At 38.6% G+C, this 20,649-nt stretch overlaps 1 protein-coding gene across 1 annotated transcript; it reads right to left on the bottom strand.

Moving 5' to 3' along the window:
- Positions 1–379: 379 nt before the first annotated feature.
- Positions 380–20,318, bottom strand: LOC120520657 (cytochrome b-245 heavy chain-like; the record flags this gene model as incomplete). The annotated part of the gene is made up of 9 exons (XM_039742870.1): positions 380–816; positions 1,143–1,267; positions 6,576–6,722; positions 8,510–8,672; positions 10,522–10,763; positions 16,664–16,756; positions 18,006–18,135; positions 18,694–18,875; positions 20,125–20,318. Coding segments are annotated over 9 exons (1,403 nt in total), but the record flags the coding sequence as incomplete, so codon positions are not given.
- Between the last annotated feature and the right edge of the window lie 331 nt (positions 20,319–20,649).

The following is a 20,649-nucleotide window of genomic DNA, read 5'->3' as shown; positions in this document are numbered from 1 at the left end:
ATCTGATAATGGCATTGTGCTAAAGAGCAAATCTGAGTGGCACCCCAGATGGTTGACACTTTCACATCATGAGATAGCAGATAACCAGTATGGCAGAGCCCAGGGAGGCATAGAAAACAAGGCTTTGTCCCGGTTCACCAGCTGCTTGATGGCAGAGCCCACATGGGCATACAGAAAATGTCTGTTCTACATCATTTTTAGGGGGCAAGATGGACATTCACATATTATAATGTAATTACTTTAACTCTGAGTCTAATTCTGAGCCTGGTTACTATCCAGTAACATAAGGCAAGAAGTGTCACTCCATTGAAAACGTTAGGAAATCAAAGTAAATTAATCAAAAATCTAATAGGGTTTGTTATAGAAACATTTCCTTTATTTCAACAACATAATATACATAGATTTTCTTTAACCAGGAAAATGAAGTATACATCACAGATGTTTCCTACATGTCTGGCTAATAAATTAATCTGAAATGACAGCACTTCCTGTTGGCTCTTGCCCAGTGCTGTAGGTGAAATGACATGGAATCAGTATGGTAGGACTTGCTGGCGTGCACACAGTGGTGGGGCAGCAGGGCCCACATGGCCTCATAATTGCACTTATACCTCTTCACCCCTCTCACTAACACATTGGTGCCAGAGGGAATGGAGGTGTTCTTTGTAAGACATTACTGATTAAACCAATTCTCAGAAATTCTCCTTGTTGAAGTAAAACTTCACTTTTCTTGGGTCGACATCAGAATACTGAACACAGCACTTCTCTAGAGTCTTAGCAAGGGTCTGTGGACCACAGAGGAACACACCAACATCTGACCTGTGGAGGAGAATGAGAATGTTCTTGAATAGGAAAGAAAAAAGTTTATACTGTATACTATATATATATATATATATATATATATATACACTGTATATACTACACTGTATACCATATATATATATATATATATATATATATATATATATATATATATATATATATATATATATAAAAAATAAGGCATATTGGGATTATCTACCATTTCAGTGGATAGGAGACCAAAAAAGTCAACTTAACAGCAAGGAAATAATTTAAAGGCAGCATTGCTGACATTGATAAACCATCTTGTCCAAAGGAAGCACAAAGCAATAAAATGGCCTTACGTTGGGTGTGCGTTGCGGATGTCCGTGAATTCCTTGTCCCAGTTTGGTCGCCCATATTGTGTCTTGTGCTTCAGTCCTGTCACAATATCAGTCTCTTTATCAAAGTGAACCATTACATGTGCTGCCTGGGGAGACAACATGAAAGATACGGTGATGTAGTTTCCTGTTTACTGAACCTGCTTGATATGATTTTAGGGTGATGGGGAGCTGGAGACCCTTTCAGTACAATTTAGCACAAGTCAGAGTGATGCAAAGCTATGAATGAGCATTGAGGATGTAGGTAGTGGCAAGTCAAATTATGCAGATGTCTAAGATATCCTTCCTCTAAGGTTAAAACACATCAGTGTGTAGTTTACAGGCAAAATAGAAATTGTTGAGCATTGGAAAGGGTGGTTTGGGAACAGGAGAGTTTGGTTCATGCTGTGGTGGACCAAGTTTGCTAGAGCGGAGAGTGAACAGAAGCAGGGAGACATGGATGAGATGGTGTGTGCAGGGAGGCTGAACGATTACTGCGAGAGCCACTGTGACCTGAGTGATTGGAGCAGGAATGGTGTGGGACAGGTGGATCAAGTGGTGTTGCATCAAGGGAGGTGGTGTTCATTTGGATTGTGTGATGTTTGAACTGAAATGGAATAATAATTTCACTTGTTGACTTGTAATATTACTATATGATAGCCCTAAATCATTCCATTAAAATATCTCTGTGGGTGAGGATAATAGGTTTTCATTAAAATTCTATTCTTAACTATCCATCCATCCGTCCATTATTCCATTATCCAACCCGCTATATCCTAACTACAGGGTCACAGGGGTCTGCTGGAGCCAATCCCAGCCAACACAGGGCGCAAGTCAGGAAACAAACCCCAGGCAGGGTGCGTGCACACACACACACACACCAGGGACAATTTAGGATCGCCAATGCACCTAACCTGCATGTCTTTTGACTGTGGGAGGAAGCCCACGCAGACACAGGGAGAACATACAAACTCCACGCAGGGAGGACCCGCGAAGCAAACCCAGGTCTCCTTACTGAGAGGCAGCAGCGCTACCCACTGTGCCACCATGCCGCCCTATTCTTAACTAAAGAATTCTATACTTACTAAATCACAATTTATTTAATTAGTTGCATCCTTTAGAATAATGTTTGAGATTGTGGACAGAGAGTAACATCCTGCATGTCAATGTGTTGCATCTTACTTGAACAGGCAAGTAAAAATATCACTGTACTCTGTGCTACTGCCACCAGTGCTACTATGTCAAGTGCAAAGATTACAGTTAAAACAGAGAATGAGCACCATGAAGTAAAGAGATGCTCCCAGGTGAGAGCAGAACACAGCACAGCATTGGGTCATAGAGGCCAGCAGGCCACAAAAAATGACAATATGGCTGCTACAGCCCACTAACTGTAGTGTCAGTCACTGCTCTCTTCAGTTACATAACTGCACTTACAACTTTTATGTCTATTTGTTGTAGTGCATCCCACCTCCTTGCTGTAAATAGCATATATTTAATATGTCACTGTGCTCTGTGCAAATATATCTCATAAATCTGCTTTTTTTCTACTCACATGCATAGCTGACACAGAGCCAGATTAAGCACAGGGGTTCAACATATAGAACTGCTAGGCAAGCAATATCACATAAGACAGATTGGAACATACAGAAAGCTTGCAGGTGCTGAGTACTACTGAATTTCTATCTGTTTAAGTCAGCATGGAACTGTATCCTTGTTTAAGCACTGTTGCCTTGTTTGGAAGTGCATGTTCACCTAAGGGAGGCTCTGCACGTGAAGAAAGAGGATAAAGCCTTGGAACATTGCCCGGCACACCTTTGAAGCTGACAGATGGATGGGAGATATCGTTATCTGATCCCGAAAATGCTTTCCACTGCACCGACTCAACACCTTGGACCCCCACATCTGAACTGGGTTTTGTCATTGGCTTCCTTCGTCTGTTATGCAGCGTAATCCAACGTTAAACAAAGCTAAGTTATTTCTCTTGCGTGATTTCTTACCGCCATATCACTAGGGAGGGGTATCACCTTTTATTTTACACCAGTAACGGCGCACTGTACAATAACGTGCAGTGATTACGCTTGACTTGAGCATTCATAGTTTTCATCCTCCTTCTCTGTACGTTTACCGTTCATTTGCTCAAAGGGTGATGCGCTTGCTGCTTCCTGAGCAGCTCTTCTTTTCTCCACTCTAGTGGCCCGCTTCTTTTATTGGCATCTTTTCACGTTAAAACCAATTAAGTCAGTGTTTGTGTTGCAATTACTTAGTACATTTTCCTTAATTTTTCACTTAAGCTGGCACTTAAGTCTTCAATCTGCCTCAAGAATGATTTAAGATATGAAGAGGTAGGGGAAGTGACATCGAAGGTGGTAGGGATGAGAATGGCACAAGTACACATGCGCCGCACAGCCGCCCTGCTGGCAGCTGCCGAGGGTTGATTCTACAATAAAATAAAAATTAAAAGAGGAATAACTTTGGAGGTCAATCATCACCCCGAAAGCAGATAGTAGGCATCACGTAGTATACCAAATTGTGTACTAAGTTTCAAGTCAATAGGTGAAATGGTTTGCGAGCTACAGGTGATTTAAAATCCTGGACAGACAAACGGACAGCCATGGTAGCTTATTGCATATAAAGATCTATATAGAGTCGGGTTACATAGCATGCCGCAATCAAAAAAGAACTCGTTCCTAGGGTGCTAGCGTTCCCTGCTGGACACACTTGCGAAGCAGAAAAAAAACAAGTAATTCAAGAGACCTTAAAGCAGTTTCTTCTTTCTTTTTATCTGCACACTGACATGCCCTAGCATTGTTCACCCAGCTGTATAAAGTCACTGATAAAGAGAGGACCATCTCTTCCAGCAAGGGCAACCAATGGATAGGTTTAAAGGTGGGATATAGACCAAGAAGGTCAGTTCATCTCCTACAGCTGAGAACAAAAGAAATCCATCTAGGGTGAGCCAAAGCTCTGTATACTAGGACATACAGTAGGCTAACATAGAGGCTGAAAAAAGATAAGGAGGTGGACGGTATTTAAAAGAGTCCAGCTCTGATAACTGGGTAGATGAGGACATCAGACTCTCTTAATTAAAAAGGAGTTTAAGTTCTGGTTGGTTGAGCAATACTCAGTGATCCCCATATTTTGTACAAAAAAAGATTGTACATAAAACTTAGCACAAACTACTATCTTTTCCTGTTTGCGTGTCTATTGCGTGGTACCACTTTCCTCATACTCAGTATGGCTGATATTGCCAGCAGTCATGTAATGTTGCTTACCAAGGATACTATACAGTATGCTGATTAAAAGCTATCAAAAATCTGGACTGTTCAAGTGATCAGGACTATCCATCCATTCATCACAGAATCCACTTAATGCAGTTCAGGGTCCACTCCAGCAGCACCTCACACAACCCCACACCCCTCCTACTGACAAAACTGACAAACCTATGGATCTTGGTCTCTCGCTGCATACTCACTAATACAAATATCACTCCGTTACATACTTCTGACCAATTATTCATTTAGTTTTCTCTACTCCTTCCTTCATTTGCCACTGTCATTGCTCCCATTGTGTCCTTCCGGCGTCACTTCTGTTCCCTCTCTCCTGCCCGTTTCTCTCCCCTAGTCTCCTCTGCTCTCCCTCCTTCTGATCACTTCCCCTCTCTTGACACCAGTGCTCACACTGACTCACTATGTTCAACTATATCCTCTTGCCTTGAAACTGTTTGCCCTTTCTCAACTAGACCTGTACATGAAAGACCCTCCTGCTCTTGGCTTTCTGAAGCTCTATGCAATCCCCAGACAGAGCTTAGCAGGCTAAAAGGAAATGGAGGAAAACATAGACCCATACAGATCTGGATAAGCATCAGGCTCTTCTATATTCCTTCTCTGCTACCTTCTGCTCCTACCAGCGCTAATGTAAGTTTCTTTCAAAATATTCGTGGCATGTTCTCTGCTTTTACCTCTCTCCTTAACCGTCCACCGCCTCCACCCTCAGCCTCCATGACTGTCGATGACTTTGTAACCTTTTTTCAGAAAAAGGTGGCTATCATCAGCAGTCAATTTTCATCACCCCTGCCAGGCAGCCTACTCCTTACTGAACAAACACCAAAATATTTTCCTTTATTATTATTAATTAAATATTATTATTATTTCCAACCTCCTTTCCTGTCACCCCACTACCTGTCGATTTGACCCTTCCCTTCAACCTCCAGGTTATCTCTCCCTCACTTATTTTCACAATTACACATGCTATCAACATCTCACTCAGCACAGGCACTCTTCCCACATTGTCAAAACAGGCCCTAGTAACTCCTTTCCTCAAAATGTCCACTCTGGACTCATCTCAAGCAAGTAATTACAGCCCAGTCCCTCTCCTCTACTATCTATCCAAAAACACAGAAATTCTAGCCAAGTTTCTTCCTTTCTTCCATTGAACAGACAGTATGATACTAATCAGCAAGGATTCAAAAAGGGCCAATCCACGTAGACTGCTACTTGCTGTTACCAATTTGTTACCACTAGCATGTCATCTTTCCATTGCTTTTGACACAGATCGACCAGATCCTCCTTGCCACCCACTCTCACCTTGGCATCACTGGGACTGGCCTTCAATTGTCTGAGTCCTACCTATTGGCAGATACTACAGTGTGTCCTGGCATGGAGAGATCAAGGGTGCACCAGCTAAGCACATGGGTGCCCTAAGGATCAGAACAGAAATTCTGTCCTCTTCTCCTTTCGAGATGTCTTCACTAAGCCTTATCATCCAGTCCCTTGGTTCATTTATCTTATCACTGCTATCCTGATGAAACACAGCTATACCTGTCTTTCCCTCCAGAGGACCACATGCTGTCAGCTAGAATATTTGCATTCCTCACTGATATTGCATTATGAATTTCTAAGTGATATTAGCTGTAAGGTTTTGTTAATTTGGGAATTGTAGTTAGCTTATGTTGTGTTTTGCCCTGTTCACTTGTGGTGATCAATTTTGTACCTTTCTCCAGTAAAACTTGCTCCCAAACTGTCCCCAAGACTGATGTTTACTTGATTATGTAGACCTCTTTTGTAAGTCAATTTGGATAAAAGTGTCTGCTAAGCAAATAAATGTAAATGTCCTCTACTGCAACACACCTGAGGAAAAGCCAAATTTCCGCATATGGTCTACCAGAACTTTGCCATAAAGATGAATGGGCAGGCCTACCAACTTCTGATTGTTAACCCAGATCCATGAGGAGGGCCGATGCTTTTTGGTTTGAGTTTTAACAGTGTTAGCCATGAACTAAGCCTGGATGGGCCCTAGTTTGCTTCTGGTGAAGAGTCCAGCTTTTGTGGTTAAAGCAAAAATGCTTTCTTATAAACTACTTACAGGATAATTTTTCTAAAACCCCATCAAATCTTTAGTTTTACCATTTACTGTACTTACATGACTGTGATCCCAACCAGTGAGAAAAAGTTTGTAGTTTAGGAAATCAGGCATCTGTTTTTGCTCCATCTCATCCTCCAGTGAGTGAAGCAGGTCAGCAAACCATTCAAAGGCATGGGTCTCTCGGCAGAGCCAGTAAAAGTAGATCTGTAAATAAATGTGATAAAACTGTGTCACTTGATCATAAACAGCATTTACAAGCATAAACTCTCAAAGTGCTCTAAGAAGTCTGACTCCTTCTTTCACTATACCGTCAAACTGGCTGGTTCTTAACACTTTTGTTAGGCACCTTCTGTGGGACAATTGTTTTTCTACTAAGCGGTGAGTGAGCCCACGTGTTGCTAGTTTTGCTCAATAATAACCTTAGAAAGTGTTCACTTTGAATATGAAACTAAACTTTGAAACAATAACTGTTTACGCAAATTGTGGCTTCTGATAATAGCAAGATAAGCACAGACACTTTCCAAGACATATGAAATATGCTGTATATATACAGTGGTTTGCCTACAAAGGACTGGTCTTCTGTTCAGGATTTTTCCTGCCTTGTGCCCAGTGTGACGTTTGAGAACGTTATGTTATAGTTGTTTAATTTCAGCACCAGGGTATGGCTTAAACTTTACCTAAAAAGCTGTTAGTTTTCCTTGGTTACATTATGCAAGTATTTGTAAAACAAAAGTGACCAATATATTGGGGAATAAAAAAACTAAAGTTTAAAGAAAAGCAGTGAATAAATATGTATTTTTCAAATGCTTTTTTGTTTACAGTCTATGATGATGTGATGATTTTCAGATTAATGCAAGCCTTTTGCTAGATTTTTTTAAATTTGTGTGCTTTATACGAGTTAGCTTATCTACTTCTCTTCTGAGTATAGCTAGTAATTTTAAATTTATTTAGCTTTGTCTATTGAAAGAAAGATAGATAGATAGATAGATAGATAGATAGATAGATAGATAGATAGATAGATAGATAGATAGATAGATAGATAGATAGATAGATAGATACTTCAGTTGTCCCAAAGGGGAAATTAAGACTTTATAGAAGCTCAAGAATAATGGACTTATTACAACAAACAACAACCTCACAAAAACATGCAAACATCTCTAATGATAAGAGAGCTATCGCTGTCTAATAACAAACTTGTAAGTAGAAGTACGAAGGATGAGATTGTGTGTAGAACTGCCCAATGGTAGAAATGGTTTACATTTAAAGGCTAGGCATGGACTACATTCCTCATTAATACATAGTGGTATTGGTCTCATTCCAAAAACATGTCCCTGTTTTGTGATACCACATCAAGTAAGCTGACTTGTGGTTTCTATTTAACAAGTTAGGTATTTTAATACATTCTTGTTTATCATGGAGAGTAGTAATATGGTGCATGTTGTTCCAGACATGTGCGTTTAGAATTTCAGTGTACTCTGTACACATAAAATATTACTACTACTACTACCACTACTACTACTACAACTACTACTACTACTACCACTATAGATCACAGTCCTTGTGTTAAGACTAATGGCTTTTATGTATATGTTGGTCTTACTAGTGTTCTGAACCAGCCCTCTGTGAAGAAAATGATATAACAAATAAATGCTGTTCCTTCAAGCTATTTATGTATAAAGTACCACTTGTACTATATACAACAAAGATAAATTTAGAGTAAAAGCCGGTTTAAAGACTTGGTCACACAGAATCAATGTTGGAACCTGAATCTATAAGCTGAAAGACCAAGAAATATTTTCTTGCTTCCAGTATTATGGGGATTCTAAGAACATTCCAGCCTTTGGCTTTGACTTCTTACACAAAAAAAGTAATTTAAAAAAATATAAAGATTCTTTTAGACAGTTCAAAATCTCACTTTAGTAACAGGGTGTTAAAATGTTATTTTATTTGCAAACTTCTTTTCATGCTGTTTTTGCCACTGCATCACTTACCTTCTTTGTGCGTAACTTTGCATTATTTTGTTTGAACTTGTACCAGATGGATTTCAGAATAGACGCAAAAGGTGTCACCCCAATACCGCAACCAATCAAAAAGCTGACCTCGTAGTCAAAAACATCCTCACTAGCTGTACCAAAAGGGCCGTCCACTGTAATTCTGTTTAAGACGAGAGAAGACATGTACCATAAGAAGTCATGTTTAATGCACCACAATGCATAGACACCCAAATAGCTGAAAGACTTCCATTCTTTTTTTTTGTTTTTATCCTCTAAGGTTATATGTGAGATAACACCAGACAGTATTATAATATCAAATTTGTTGTGAAATTTTATTAAAACAACAATATGCAACAAGTGACCATATAAAGATAAGGGTTCTCCCTAGCTGAAGTATTTTGTTAACACAAGATCGTTTTCAGTTTGATATCTGAAAATAATGGATCCTCACCCCTGTTCACTAGGTATTGTCTCTTATGGAGTTTCTGCCCTACAAGCAACTTCTAGGGCTTCTGCAGCCATAGTGTTCACCAGATGTGTGACAATGTGATTTTTTTCTCTTCTCTCAATTGAAGAAATTAGACCAGTTTTAAACAAATAGAAACATCCAAAGGATCATAACTGATGTACTATCAGACCTCACACCAGAAAACTTTCAAGAATTCTTAAAGAGGTGGAAAGACTGATGGAGACTGTGTTTATTTTGAAGGAAGGTGGCTTAACATGTAATAACATAACATTCTCAGACCGACTTAATACAATTCAGGGCAATTGGGGGCATGATCTTACATTAGCAACATCATGCAGAAGGCAGGGACCAGGCCTGGATGGGGATCTAGTCCATCACTGGGCCTACTTGTAATACTATTTACAGAAGCTGTGAACTGCACAGTGAAAAAAAATCAGGGGAGATAAAATATTGTATGTATTATATAAAGTTACATTTATTTGAAAAATCAGAAATGTAATTGTTTAGCTATTTAATTATATTGTACATAGGACTTTCCCAGATTTGCTAGAGTGCTACATGTTGTCATTGCTACTGTCCAAATGGACACATTCGAGAAGTGTTCTTATCCTCATGTGAACTGCATGTGGTGTCACCTGCCCTTAAGTTCTTGTATATAACAGAAAGTATCTCATACGTATTGTACAAGGCAGTATTTCATAAGTACTAGAAGGTATCTTGTATGCACAAGATAATATTTAATATGCACAAGACAGCAATGCTCCCATTCTTTTTTTTACTGTATGGTTCTGAGTTTCTGTAGTTTAACATTAATATTATTTATTTCATGACACACCCCATGTCTTTCCCTTGCCTTCTTTTATTTATAGTTTATCTGGTTCGGTGTTTTGATTCTCCTTCTTTGTTTTTTGACTGATCTTTCACTAGGAGACAGATAAGGAGTTCTAATATACGTTTTGTCGCTGATTAAATGAACGTGCGCTACAATTTGCAGAATTACTTATTCATACCACTCTCTGAAGACGTTAGTAGAGCTGCGTGATCACACAGGGAACTCTTAAAATCAACCAATTTCAGATTCAATTTGTGGAAGTGTGAGAGAGTGATGCCACGTGTTGTTCAGTCTCCAGGATTTAAGTGTTAACAGTTGTGTTCACGGGCAGCTATGAACTGAGGCTGACCAGCACTGATAAGTTAAAAATGAAGAAGCAAATGTAAACTTGCTCCACCTAAGGAGTGATGCTTGGCAGTTTTATTCTTAATTTCTCTACACTTAGCATCCATTGGGAAACAACAAACCTTGACAAAAAGATTGACATTAATAAGATCAACCAGAACAAAGTGTAATGCTGAAATCCAGTCACATCTCTGCAGCCACTTGGTAAATGTCATTGTGCATGTGAAATGTAACATAGATACTCTTTACTTTGTCAGATATCACTTAATATTTTTCTGCTTTAAATTCTCCATTGTGCTTTACCAGACTTGTAACTTTCTGTCATCGCTAAGTGAAGCCTTGAAATTACCTGTATGAACTCACCTTGGCATTAGCACTCCTTTTTCTGCTGCATTCACCTTATCGATAAGTTCCCTGGTCCAGTCTCCCATGGAGCGAATGTGCACACTGAAGAAATCCTCCTCAGGGGCAGAGGTCAGAGTAAAGGGGTGCCACTCCAGTCTGGAGATTGACGGGCAGTTCAAGAAGATGTACTGTCCAACCTCCATGGTGAAGCCCTTTTTGACCAGCTGCATTTCCAGCACATCAGAAGGGTGGATTACAGTCTAAAAGCAGAGGAGTGACGCAGGTGAGCCAACAATCTGATTATTTTATTTAAGGGCAGACATCATTTTCTGCGGTGGGCTGGTGCCCTGCCCGGGGATTGTTTCCTGCCTGGCGCCCTGTGTTGGCTGGGATTGGCTCCAGCAGACCCCCATTACCCTGTAGTTTGAATGTAGCGGGTTAGATAATGAATGGATGGATGGACGTCATTTTTAAAATAAGGTCATTGTTTATATATTTTTGGCTTCACAAATATTGAAATGGTTTGCATTCTAGTGGGACAACCATCTATCCATTTCCTGACCTATTATTTTTAATAAAGGGTTGCAGAGAGGCTTGGGTATAAAAAATTAAACAAGAAACCCTGAATAGGACACTCACTGAAACCTCCATACTCCTTCACTGATGTAAAAATTGGAGTGGCCAGGCAACTTGATCTGTACGAATGTCTTAAAGGGCAATTTCAAAATTGTTCAAATTGAAGTTATTTTTTTCAAAACCATGGTGTGCATTACTTTTCCACTGAAAATTGTTCTTAAAAAGGTAAGCATTTTTTAAATAAATTTGATAAAATACAATGCCAGTGTTTGCAGTTTAAAATGTGCAGTCTAAATGGCACAAGTCCATATGGTGAACAATGCCAACAGGGACGTTCTTAGGCATACGCAAACTATGCATGTGTGTAGAGCCCTGACCCGGCCCCGACTTACAATTTATTTTTTTTTGTTGTGGGGCTGTGGGCCTGGGGCCCCTGTCATGCCCCTGGCACTGCAGCCATCTGTGCCAGTCCGTCACGTCGTGTGTCACGATACCCTCCTCCTCCTAAATTTTATTGTTCTTTTCCGGACGTTTTATTAGAACACCTACCTGAGCTATGGGGGGGCCTCTGACCCCCCGGACCCCCCCATCATGGGGCCTGCACATTTCTGAACTGCGTAGGACCCCCAGACTGTTAAGAACGGCCCTGATGCCAAATAATACCAAACTTATCTTTTAAGATGCGAAGAGAAACTGCAAAGATGTTGAAATTGTAATGTAATTAGCTATTCAATCAACACTAATGCTCAATTAATCACTTAGACACACGTAAACACTGCAAGCTTTGCTAAAGCTTGTCAATACTGTTATGCATATGCAAACAATTGGAATATGGAATTATTTATTGTAAAATGTTTAGAGGCTTTAAGGAGTTAATCTAAGAGACAGAGGTCAGGAGGCTGGGTCAGCAAACACTAAATCCATCAAAGCAACCAAAACAAAAAGGTTTCAGCAAGCACTGCAAGTCTTAGAGCAGGTAAGAGATCAATATTAAAATAAACCTGAGAACAAAGTGAACCTGCTGAAGCACTTCTTTCATACCATTGAGTTTTTCTTTGAGAAAACAAAGTGCAGGCACTAACCGAACCACATACCTATTTCTTTCAGGTGGCTGCTGTGACATCACATGTGTGATTAATCTTATTTTTGAAGCAAACAGAATCAGTCAGGACTGGATTGCTCTTATTTTTGCATTTCTTGCCACAATTAAACTTCATTATGCCAATATTTTGTCATGCAATTCATGAATACAGTGTCAATTGCCAGGCACAAGGGACCAACACCACTACATGCCATCATGCTGCCAGTATTTAAGACAGTGGCACAATTTTTCTGGAAAACAAATTTTGGAAAAAAGTCTCAAAAGCACACTTGGTTAGCGGTTATTTAAAAAAAGGCTGATAGTGTCACACACGTTCCACACACGGGCCATCTTCAAGACTCTGCTGAGGCAAGCAATTCCACTCCAGCGTGAGAGGGGCTGCCAACTACTGACTTTACTGGTATGCTGCGGATTACCTGCTGTTCTGCCACATTGTCATAAATTGCTGTAGTTTTTATAGTAAAACTCTACAGAAACTTACCATTTAATCACTTTAAAAAAACAGTACTTTGAAATGCACCATGGGTCTTCAGTACAAAAATAAATATACGAAATAAGCACACCTACAGGCAGGAGGTGTTCCAATTGTAGTCTGGCTATTACACACTAATAGCCTGTAATTCTTTTTGCAGTAGTTAACACTTTTACAGTGTATTATTAATAACATTTAATCAACTATATACTGTAAACTGTACAGTATACTTTTACAATGTGGTACAGGCAAGAGGGGCGGTGTAGTGATTAAGGTTTTGGATTCAAATCCCACTACTGACACTGCGTAACCACAAGCAAGTCACTTGACCTGCCTCTGCTCCAATTCGAAAAACAAAAGAAATGTAACCAATTGTATCTGAAATGTTGTAAGTTGCCTTAGATAAAGAGATCCATCCATCCATCAATTTTCCAACCTGCTGAATCCGAACACAGGGTCACGGGGGTCTGCTGGAGCCAATCCCAGCCAACACGGGGCACAAGGCAGGAACCAATCCTGGGCAGGGTGCCAACCCACCGCAGATAAAGAGATCAGTCAAATAAATAATTGTGTGGATGTTATAGTTCCAGTTATTTCAATATAAAATACAAAAACATAACATTGTCAATTTAGGGTATTTACAATCATTTAGTGGCAACTCAAGCTGCCAGGTACCTACTGTAAATTAAGATTAAAAAAATTGACTGTAAATTGGATTACAAGTACAGTATAATGCTTTTGTATTTTACTTACAAGAAGAAGCTGTACTTTTGAATCCAGGAATATACTGTCATTGTTTTTACAGTAGTTAACAATTTTATGTATCTTACATTTTTAGCAGCTGTTTACTGTAAATTCAACAGTGATTTGTTTACAATGCAGAAGGAAATGGCAGAAATAAAATTCCTTAAATGCCAGAAGATAGCTCTAGGAATTCAAGTAGGGTTGCAACACAGGCAGGACCATCTGATTATTTAAACCCAGACTTCCTGCTACAAAAAAATGACCAAAAAAAAAGTCTGGGAGAAGAACATAACCAAACGATACATGCAAAGGCCAAAACCAGGAGAGCAAAACACAGACATCAAAACCAAGAGATAGAGAAACCAGGAAATGAAGTCACACAAAGCTTTAGGGAGTTATCCCTAATCTAGGATGGCTATGAAATGCTTGGTGGTGAACTTTTATCCCATCACAGTGACAGGTTGTACACATTTGGGTCATTTCCCTAGCAAAGTTATGGCAACTGCAAACCAAATGACCCTCCAGTGAAAAACAAAATAGTGCCAAAACAAGATATGAAAATGTTTTAATTAATTTAAGTGAATTTTAAAAACACTTATCACCATTGGTTTCAGGATGTTTCTAAATCCATAATAAACACAAAAAAGACCAGAAAAACAACATTAATATAGTCACAATGAAGTCATAACACAAGGCCTCAGGGAGTAATATTCCTGGTTTTACACCCACATAACCCTTTTTTTATAGAGTTTTATAATTGTGAAATTGAGAAATGAATCATAGCAACAGTTTTGCAAAATATTGAGCAATGAAATTCAACTACTGTATATTGCTCATCACTAATAATATTATTATGGTTGGTTTCCGGATTTTGACTTTTGGCTTGCTTTTTGGATAATGTAACATTTTTATTTTTATGCTGTATTGAGGATTTGTTCTGTTCTGTGTATTGTATTGTATTGCATTGACCCCCTTCTTTTGACACCCACTTTTTGTCAGTTTTTCCTCGTCTTCTCAGAGAGTTAAGGCTGGGGGGCTGTCAAGAGGCAGGGTCTGTTAAAGCCCATTGCGGCACTTCCTGTGTGATTTTGGGCTATACAAAAATAAACTGTATTGTATTGTATTGTAACATATGTAGTATGAACATTTTGAATGTATTAGAATATCTAGTTCAGTCATTTCTGGCTTTGACCATTCTTTTGGTCTATTAGATTATGTATTTGGGATTTCATTTTGACTTGTTAATTGGCAGTTTTTCTTTGAAATCTTCTGGTCTGTTTCCTTTGTTCTTATTTTTTACCTGCTCTTGTTTTTTTGCATTTTGTTTGATAATCTGACTAGTTGTTTGTTTTTATTAAATTAAACTTTAAGAAACATGTATTAAATAAATAAATGAAATAAATAAAAATTATTTGTGGTTTGAGCTTTGAGGAGGAGTGACATAGTTTTATATGCACAACAGGTTAAGGAGCTATCATGAGTTCATTGATGTCTTTATAGGGATTTGGGAGCTGACTCAAAAAAATATATCTGTGCAACACCTCTCAGATGTTATTTGTATCTTGCTGGTATCAGTAAGTCTGTTGATTTCAGGAACAATCATCTGCCATATGTTTCCTGCCATTATATGATCATTCATCGATCCATTATCCGACCCGCTATATCCTAACTACAGGGTCACGGGGGGTCTGCTGGAGCCAATCCCAGCCAGCAAGACGGGAAACAAACCCCAGGCAGGGCGCCAGCCCACTGAAGGGTGCACGCGCACACACACACACCAAGCACACATGTGGGACAATTTAGGATCGCCAATGCACCTAACCTGCATGTCTTTGGACTGGGGGAGAACATGCAAACTACATGCAGGGAGGACCTGGGAAGTGAACCCAGGTCTCCTAACTGAGAGGCAGCAGCACTACCCACTGCGCCACCGTGCTGCCCCCATGCACAGTCTCTTAAAAAGAAATCCACGCACATTTACAGTATATTTAATTCCAATTCAAAGGCATTTAAATGTTTCTTGGTGCTTCTCTGACATGAATTAACTCAATGTAAATGCACTGTAATCATTTTGAATAATTCACAAGTCAACTAAAATTTGTTGTATCAAAATTCCCAGAAATAAATATTATGATGCTCAGTAACCACAGATGCCTGCTGATCAGGTTGTCATACAGAATCATCCTGTTGGGTGAACACCGGGCAGCTTTATGGAGGTTACATTAGAAAGCTTACTGCTGGCTGTCCTCCAGCAAACTGGGGTATGGGGCACTCAGGAATTTTCCCCCAGCCTAAGGATCGATTGCCACATTATCTACATTGGCCCTCTGTAGATATGTGGCACCCTGCCCATAATTGTTTCATGCCATGCACCTAATACTGCTGGGATATACTCTGGTTCCTTACTCCCCTGCATTGGACTAAGCAACTTGTGATTGTTGTGTATGCTATGCAGTTCCAAAATAATAGCATAACTGTGCTTAATATATCAAATGAATGCTGAACAACACACTTCAATACAGGTATCTTGTGAAAAACTACTGAAATGCTTTTGTTTGCTGTTCTGTTTAGTTCCTTTTTTGGTTTTCTTTGTATTTAGTATGCAGAATCAGTACCTGGGTGTATGCATATGACCATGTTGATGTGTAACATCTTGACAACAATTTGGTATACACTTTAATGTGTAGTTAGCAAAGCAGATACTATTCCAATATATGGCAAAATATTAGTGGCTTTATAAGGTAAAAGAAAAAAGAATAATTTAGAGAAAAAAATAACAAAGACAAAAGCTCAACTTTTGTTTGGTGAGAATTTTGAGAGGATAACAGCAGGACTAAAGCAGGTCAGGGACTGTGACTGGGGATCAACACCCGCAAACTGAGCTTTGGAAACATTTGAGTTTATAGGTTGTTGTTTTTGACATGTTCCTGACCTTAGGTCAGTTGGAGTGGGCTTTGCTTCTGCTTTGACTCTTTGAATTTTATGCTGGTGGTAAAAATCTAGTTTAGTGAAAAGGCTTCTAAAACCTGTGCAACTCAGTTCCTAATATAGTGACCAAAAAGGGCCTTTCCTTTGTCTTTCTAACTTTGTCAGTTTGCAACAAAAGTTTAATAAAAGTACAGCAGACAGGAACATTAGACAGCTGCCTATGGAAGCAACCAAGGAAATGCTGTGTATTTTTTTTTTTTTACTATGGTTTCTAAAATGAACATTTAAATACTAAACTTTTAATAATCTTAATCAGTCAGAAAACTAAAATTCCATACCTTTCGCAGAATAACATTCTGTTGGGATCGATAGAATCGGAGTAGTCTTTCAAAAATGTAAATGATCATTGGTCCAAGAACCCACTTCCATGTCTGCAAAAGGGGAGAAATAAAACAAATATATCAAAGAACAGCATATGTGCAAACTTTCTTCAAAAAAAACAATTTTTCCTGTCATTCCATTTTCAAGCCAGATAATTATATTTTGACATGGCGGAGTAGACTTGTGGTTGGGCAGTGTCTCATCCAGGATGATGGTCCCAGCCAGTTGAGTTTTACTCAAATAACCCTGAAATTTTGTTTAGCCATGCATCCTAATGCAGGGATCACCAACTCCGGTCCTGGAGGACCACCGTGGCTGCAGTTTTTCATTCTAACCCTTTTATTAATAAGTGACCTGTTTTTGCTGCTAATTAACTTCTTTTGAACTAATTTGAATTGACATGTTCTTGAAGACTCAGACCCCTTAATTGTTTATTTTTCCTTAATTAGCAGCCAAACAATAATGAGATACAAAATGGGCCAAAACAACTGGTGTCCATCATACAATATCTGAAAATAAAGAAAGATAAAAGGTTCTCAGGAATGTCGATCTGCTCAGGTCCCCAAAACATTTTAACAGTGCTCTTAGAAAGAGAAAATCAGCAATTTCGGAAATGTCTGCTAATGCAGCAACAAAGCCACGAAAGTGAAGAATTGGTTTAATTAACGACAAGAACTGGCACCTCATTAAGCAGCTGGTTGGTGTGAAATTGTTTGGAGTTTAAGGCCCTCACTTAGTTGGTCTTCTGTTGGCTCACTCACTTCATATTTCATTTCTTTTTGGGTGCCATTTAAGGAAAGAAATAAAGCAATTCAGAGGAACAATGAAGAAACTCGGGGGAGCAAATCTTAAAAAAAGCAATTCAATTAAAATGAATTCACAAGAAGTTAATTAGCAGCACAAACAGGGCACTCATTAAAAAAAGTGTTAAAATGAAAACCTGCAGCCACGGTGGTCCTCCAGGACCAGACTTGGTGACGACCTGTCCTAATGTATGTAGATTTGGGTTGGTAGTTCATGTCAGGAGAAAATAACAACAACACAAAAGACCTATCAGGTACAGGCAAGGCAACGCTCATCTCTGGAAAAGCAGGTATATCAGCGGGCCACATAAAAACTCGATTTTACAGATATAGCAAAACCAAATTTAAATACAATTTTGTTTTTGTGTCAAGATTCCCAGAAATAAATATTATGATGCTCAGTAACCACAGATGCCTGCTGATCAGGTTGTCATACAGAATCATCCTGTTGGGTGAACACCGGGCAGCTTTATGGAGGTTACATTAGAAAGCTTACCGCTGGCTGTCCTCCAGTAAACTGGGGTATGGGGCACTCAGGAATTTTCCCCCAGTCTAAGGATCGATTGGCACAATACACATAGTTGTGATGCTCCATACTCTCTTCTGTCTGAGATCGAACAATACGTCTGTAAATAAAATAATAAAGATGAAGAAGGGGAACTACCAGTGATAAGTGACCTTTTCCAAAGATTTAACTGTTCAGGGCAAAAACAATTCTCATAATAAAAAATCAAGCAATCTTTATTTTATACAGAACAATCACAGAATACTTTACATGATAATGTCCATGTTGTGAAAAATGGTAAATACATGTGGAAAGATGCTTAAAGTGCATTTACAAAATGGAAGTGTGCATGCCAAGGCACATGAAACAGGGGAAAGCATCTAATTCTGTAGTTTTTTTCAGGAATATACCTGAAACAAATGCAAATGGTGTTATATCATTTTTACAATAATTCCTCACAGTCACTAAGCTGTCACCTATCCTCATTCACCACATAAACCTCACAGACTAGGATGGATAAGAAGAGGCACTAATGCTGTCAAGCCCTTAGCCATTTTTTGGTCTTCTGGCAACTTTGGCTGACCCAGTACTCTGTGACAATCCTGTCATTGTGTGATTAGTTGTTTTTTTAGTTAATGAGTGCTTCACAAATTAAAGTCAAAGTGAAAAAAATGCTCACCCAGCACCATGGAACACAAGCCCAGCAAAAAAGATGATGAAAAGGTGGTGGGTGTACCAGAAGACTTCATAATAGCTGCGCCGGATTACTTCCATAGATGAAGTGATCATAAGGATGAGGGCCAGGGTGATGATGACCCCTGTAAGTCCAGCGATAGTGACAAATGCCACATGTGTTGGTGTCTAACAAAAGAATACCGGGAAGAAGTCATTGTCAATTGCAAACATTGATTTACTTAAAATATTTACTGCAAATTCAATAGAAAGCTTTCATTCTCTTCTTTGATTTTAAAGTTCCAAAAGGAGACACTCTTAATGTGCAAATGAAACATTGTGGTCCTGATGTTTGTACTGTTTTTTGTTTTGATATATTTTGTTAATCCTTGAGGGGAAATTGTTTTTTGAATGCATTATGAGATTTGTGTATGTGATATCCTGCTTTAGGGACAGACATTCATCTCGACCACAATTTCTACAGTTTAAAAAGTTAAAAATGTCTACTGTTTAAAATAGTTCTTTATGCAGGTTAAAACAATGAGTAAAATAAATAGGTTGAGTGCAGGGCTGGCATGTTTACTTTAGAATTGCATCAATGAGCTCCTGCCAAATTCTAAAACAAATTCTCAATAGATCCTCATGAAGAGAGTTTTTAAATTTGAGATAATATAAAACATTGCTTTCCCTATAAGTTATAAAAGGTGGATTGGGATTCTTCCAACTCAGCCAAATAATTCTTTGTGCAAGTAGTATGGAGTGGGGGTACTATAAGCAATTTTTAATAGCACGTTTTGATCTCCCAAAATTTTTGATGTTAAAGCATTACTAGTGATTTTATATTCAGGGAGATAAACAAAAATGTTTGACCAAAATGGTTTAAGTGTAGGACATTCCCAAAACATGTGAATGAGAAATGTAAATGCTTGATTGGATCTTGGCCTGGGTATGTTTACATGAGAAATATGTGATCTTGGAATAATTTTAGCTGCACTGGTGTATATTGGGTGTATATTTATCTGTCTTAAGTATTTTAAGAATGGCTGGATTCCATTTTTTCTGGCATTTTAATTTAATGTTTCCTTTCCTATCGTTCCTTAAGATCATTAAATGGAAATGCCTTAATACTCTTTTTAAGTAAACTCTGTAGATGCTGTCTGAATCTTCATCCACAATAACCAGCATTACTACAGACATAGATATTCTGTAGGTGAAAGACGAACATCCTTCCTTTTGTAAACTTGTATAACTTACTGGTTGTCTAATAGATCTTGAAGGGCAAATTGTCCGCTCATCTACCAAAAGAAAATCTCCTATCCTCCTTTTCAAAATTCAGTAGGCCTATTCTGTAATTGTATGGATTCAGCTTGAGTTTTGACTTTTGAGCAGCAGCTCAGAAACTTTCAGCATAGTGTTTTCTTTATGGTGTCATACTTACTGTGTTAGTGGAGCGGATTGGATTCAAAAAGGATTCATTAGGTTTATCTCCAATCTCAGAGAGCTCAGTGCTGAGGACGTCATAATTTCCTTGTCTGCTGTTGTTGAACCATTCCAGATTAAACAAATGAGCAATGGTGTGCACAGCTGTGAGGTGGATATCAAATGTAACAGAGAGAGAGAAAGAGATCACACCTTAAATAAAATCACAATAATATCAGGTCTTCATCGCCTTAATAATTGGAAAATTATGGTAATTAACAGCTGATCCTTAAAACAAAAAAGTAACAGACATATCAGCAATAATCTTGTTAAAAATGGAAATTAAAGTAGAATTATTATTGTCACTTATGTAGAATACATTGAAACTGTTATTTGCATGTCCTACCAATATGCAACATGTCACCACTCTCTGGCACTATGATGAAAAACAAGTTTACCCAATATTACATGGCAAAATATGGGCATTCTTCAATTATTAATGAGGAATGTAGTGAATGCATAGCAATAAATCATTCTGCAAAAG

The sequence above is a fragment of the Polypterus senegalus genome, unplaced genomic scaffold (genome assembly GCF_016835505.1).
Source record: "Polypterus senegalus isolate Bchr_013 unplaced genomic scaffold, ASM1683550v1 scaffold_5462, whole genome shotgun sequence".
NCBI classification, from domain to species: domain Eukaryota; kingdom Metazoa; phylum Chordata; class Cladistia; order Polypteriformes; family Polypteridae; genus Polypterus; species Polypterus senegalus.
The sequence above is the reverse complement of the archived record's forward strand: the minus strand, read 5'-3'. Positions and strand labels throughout refer to the sequence as shown.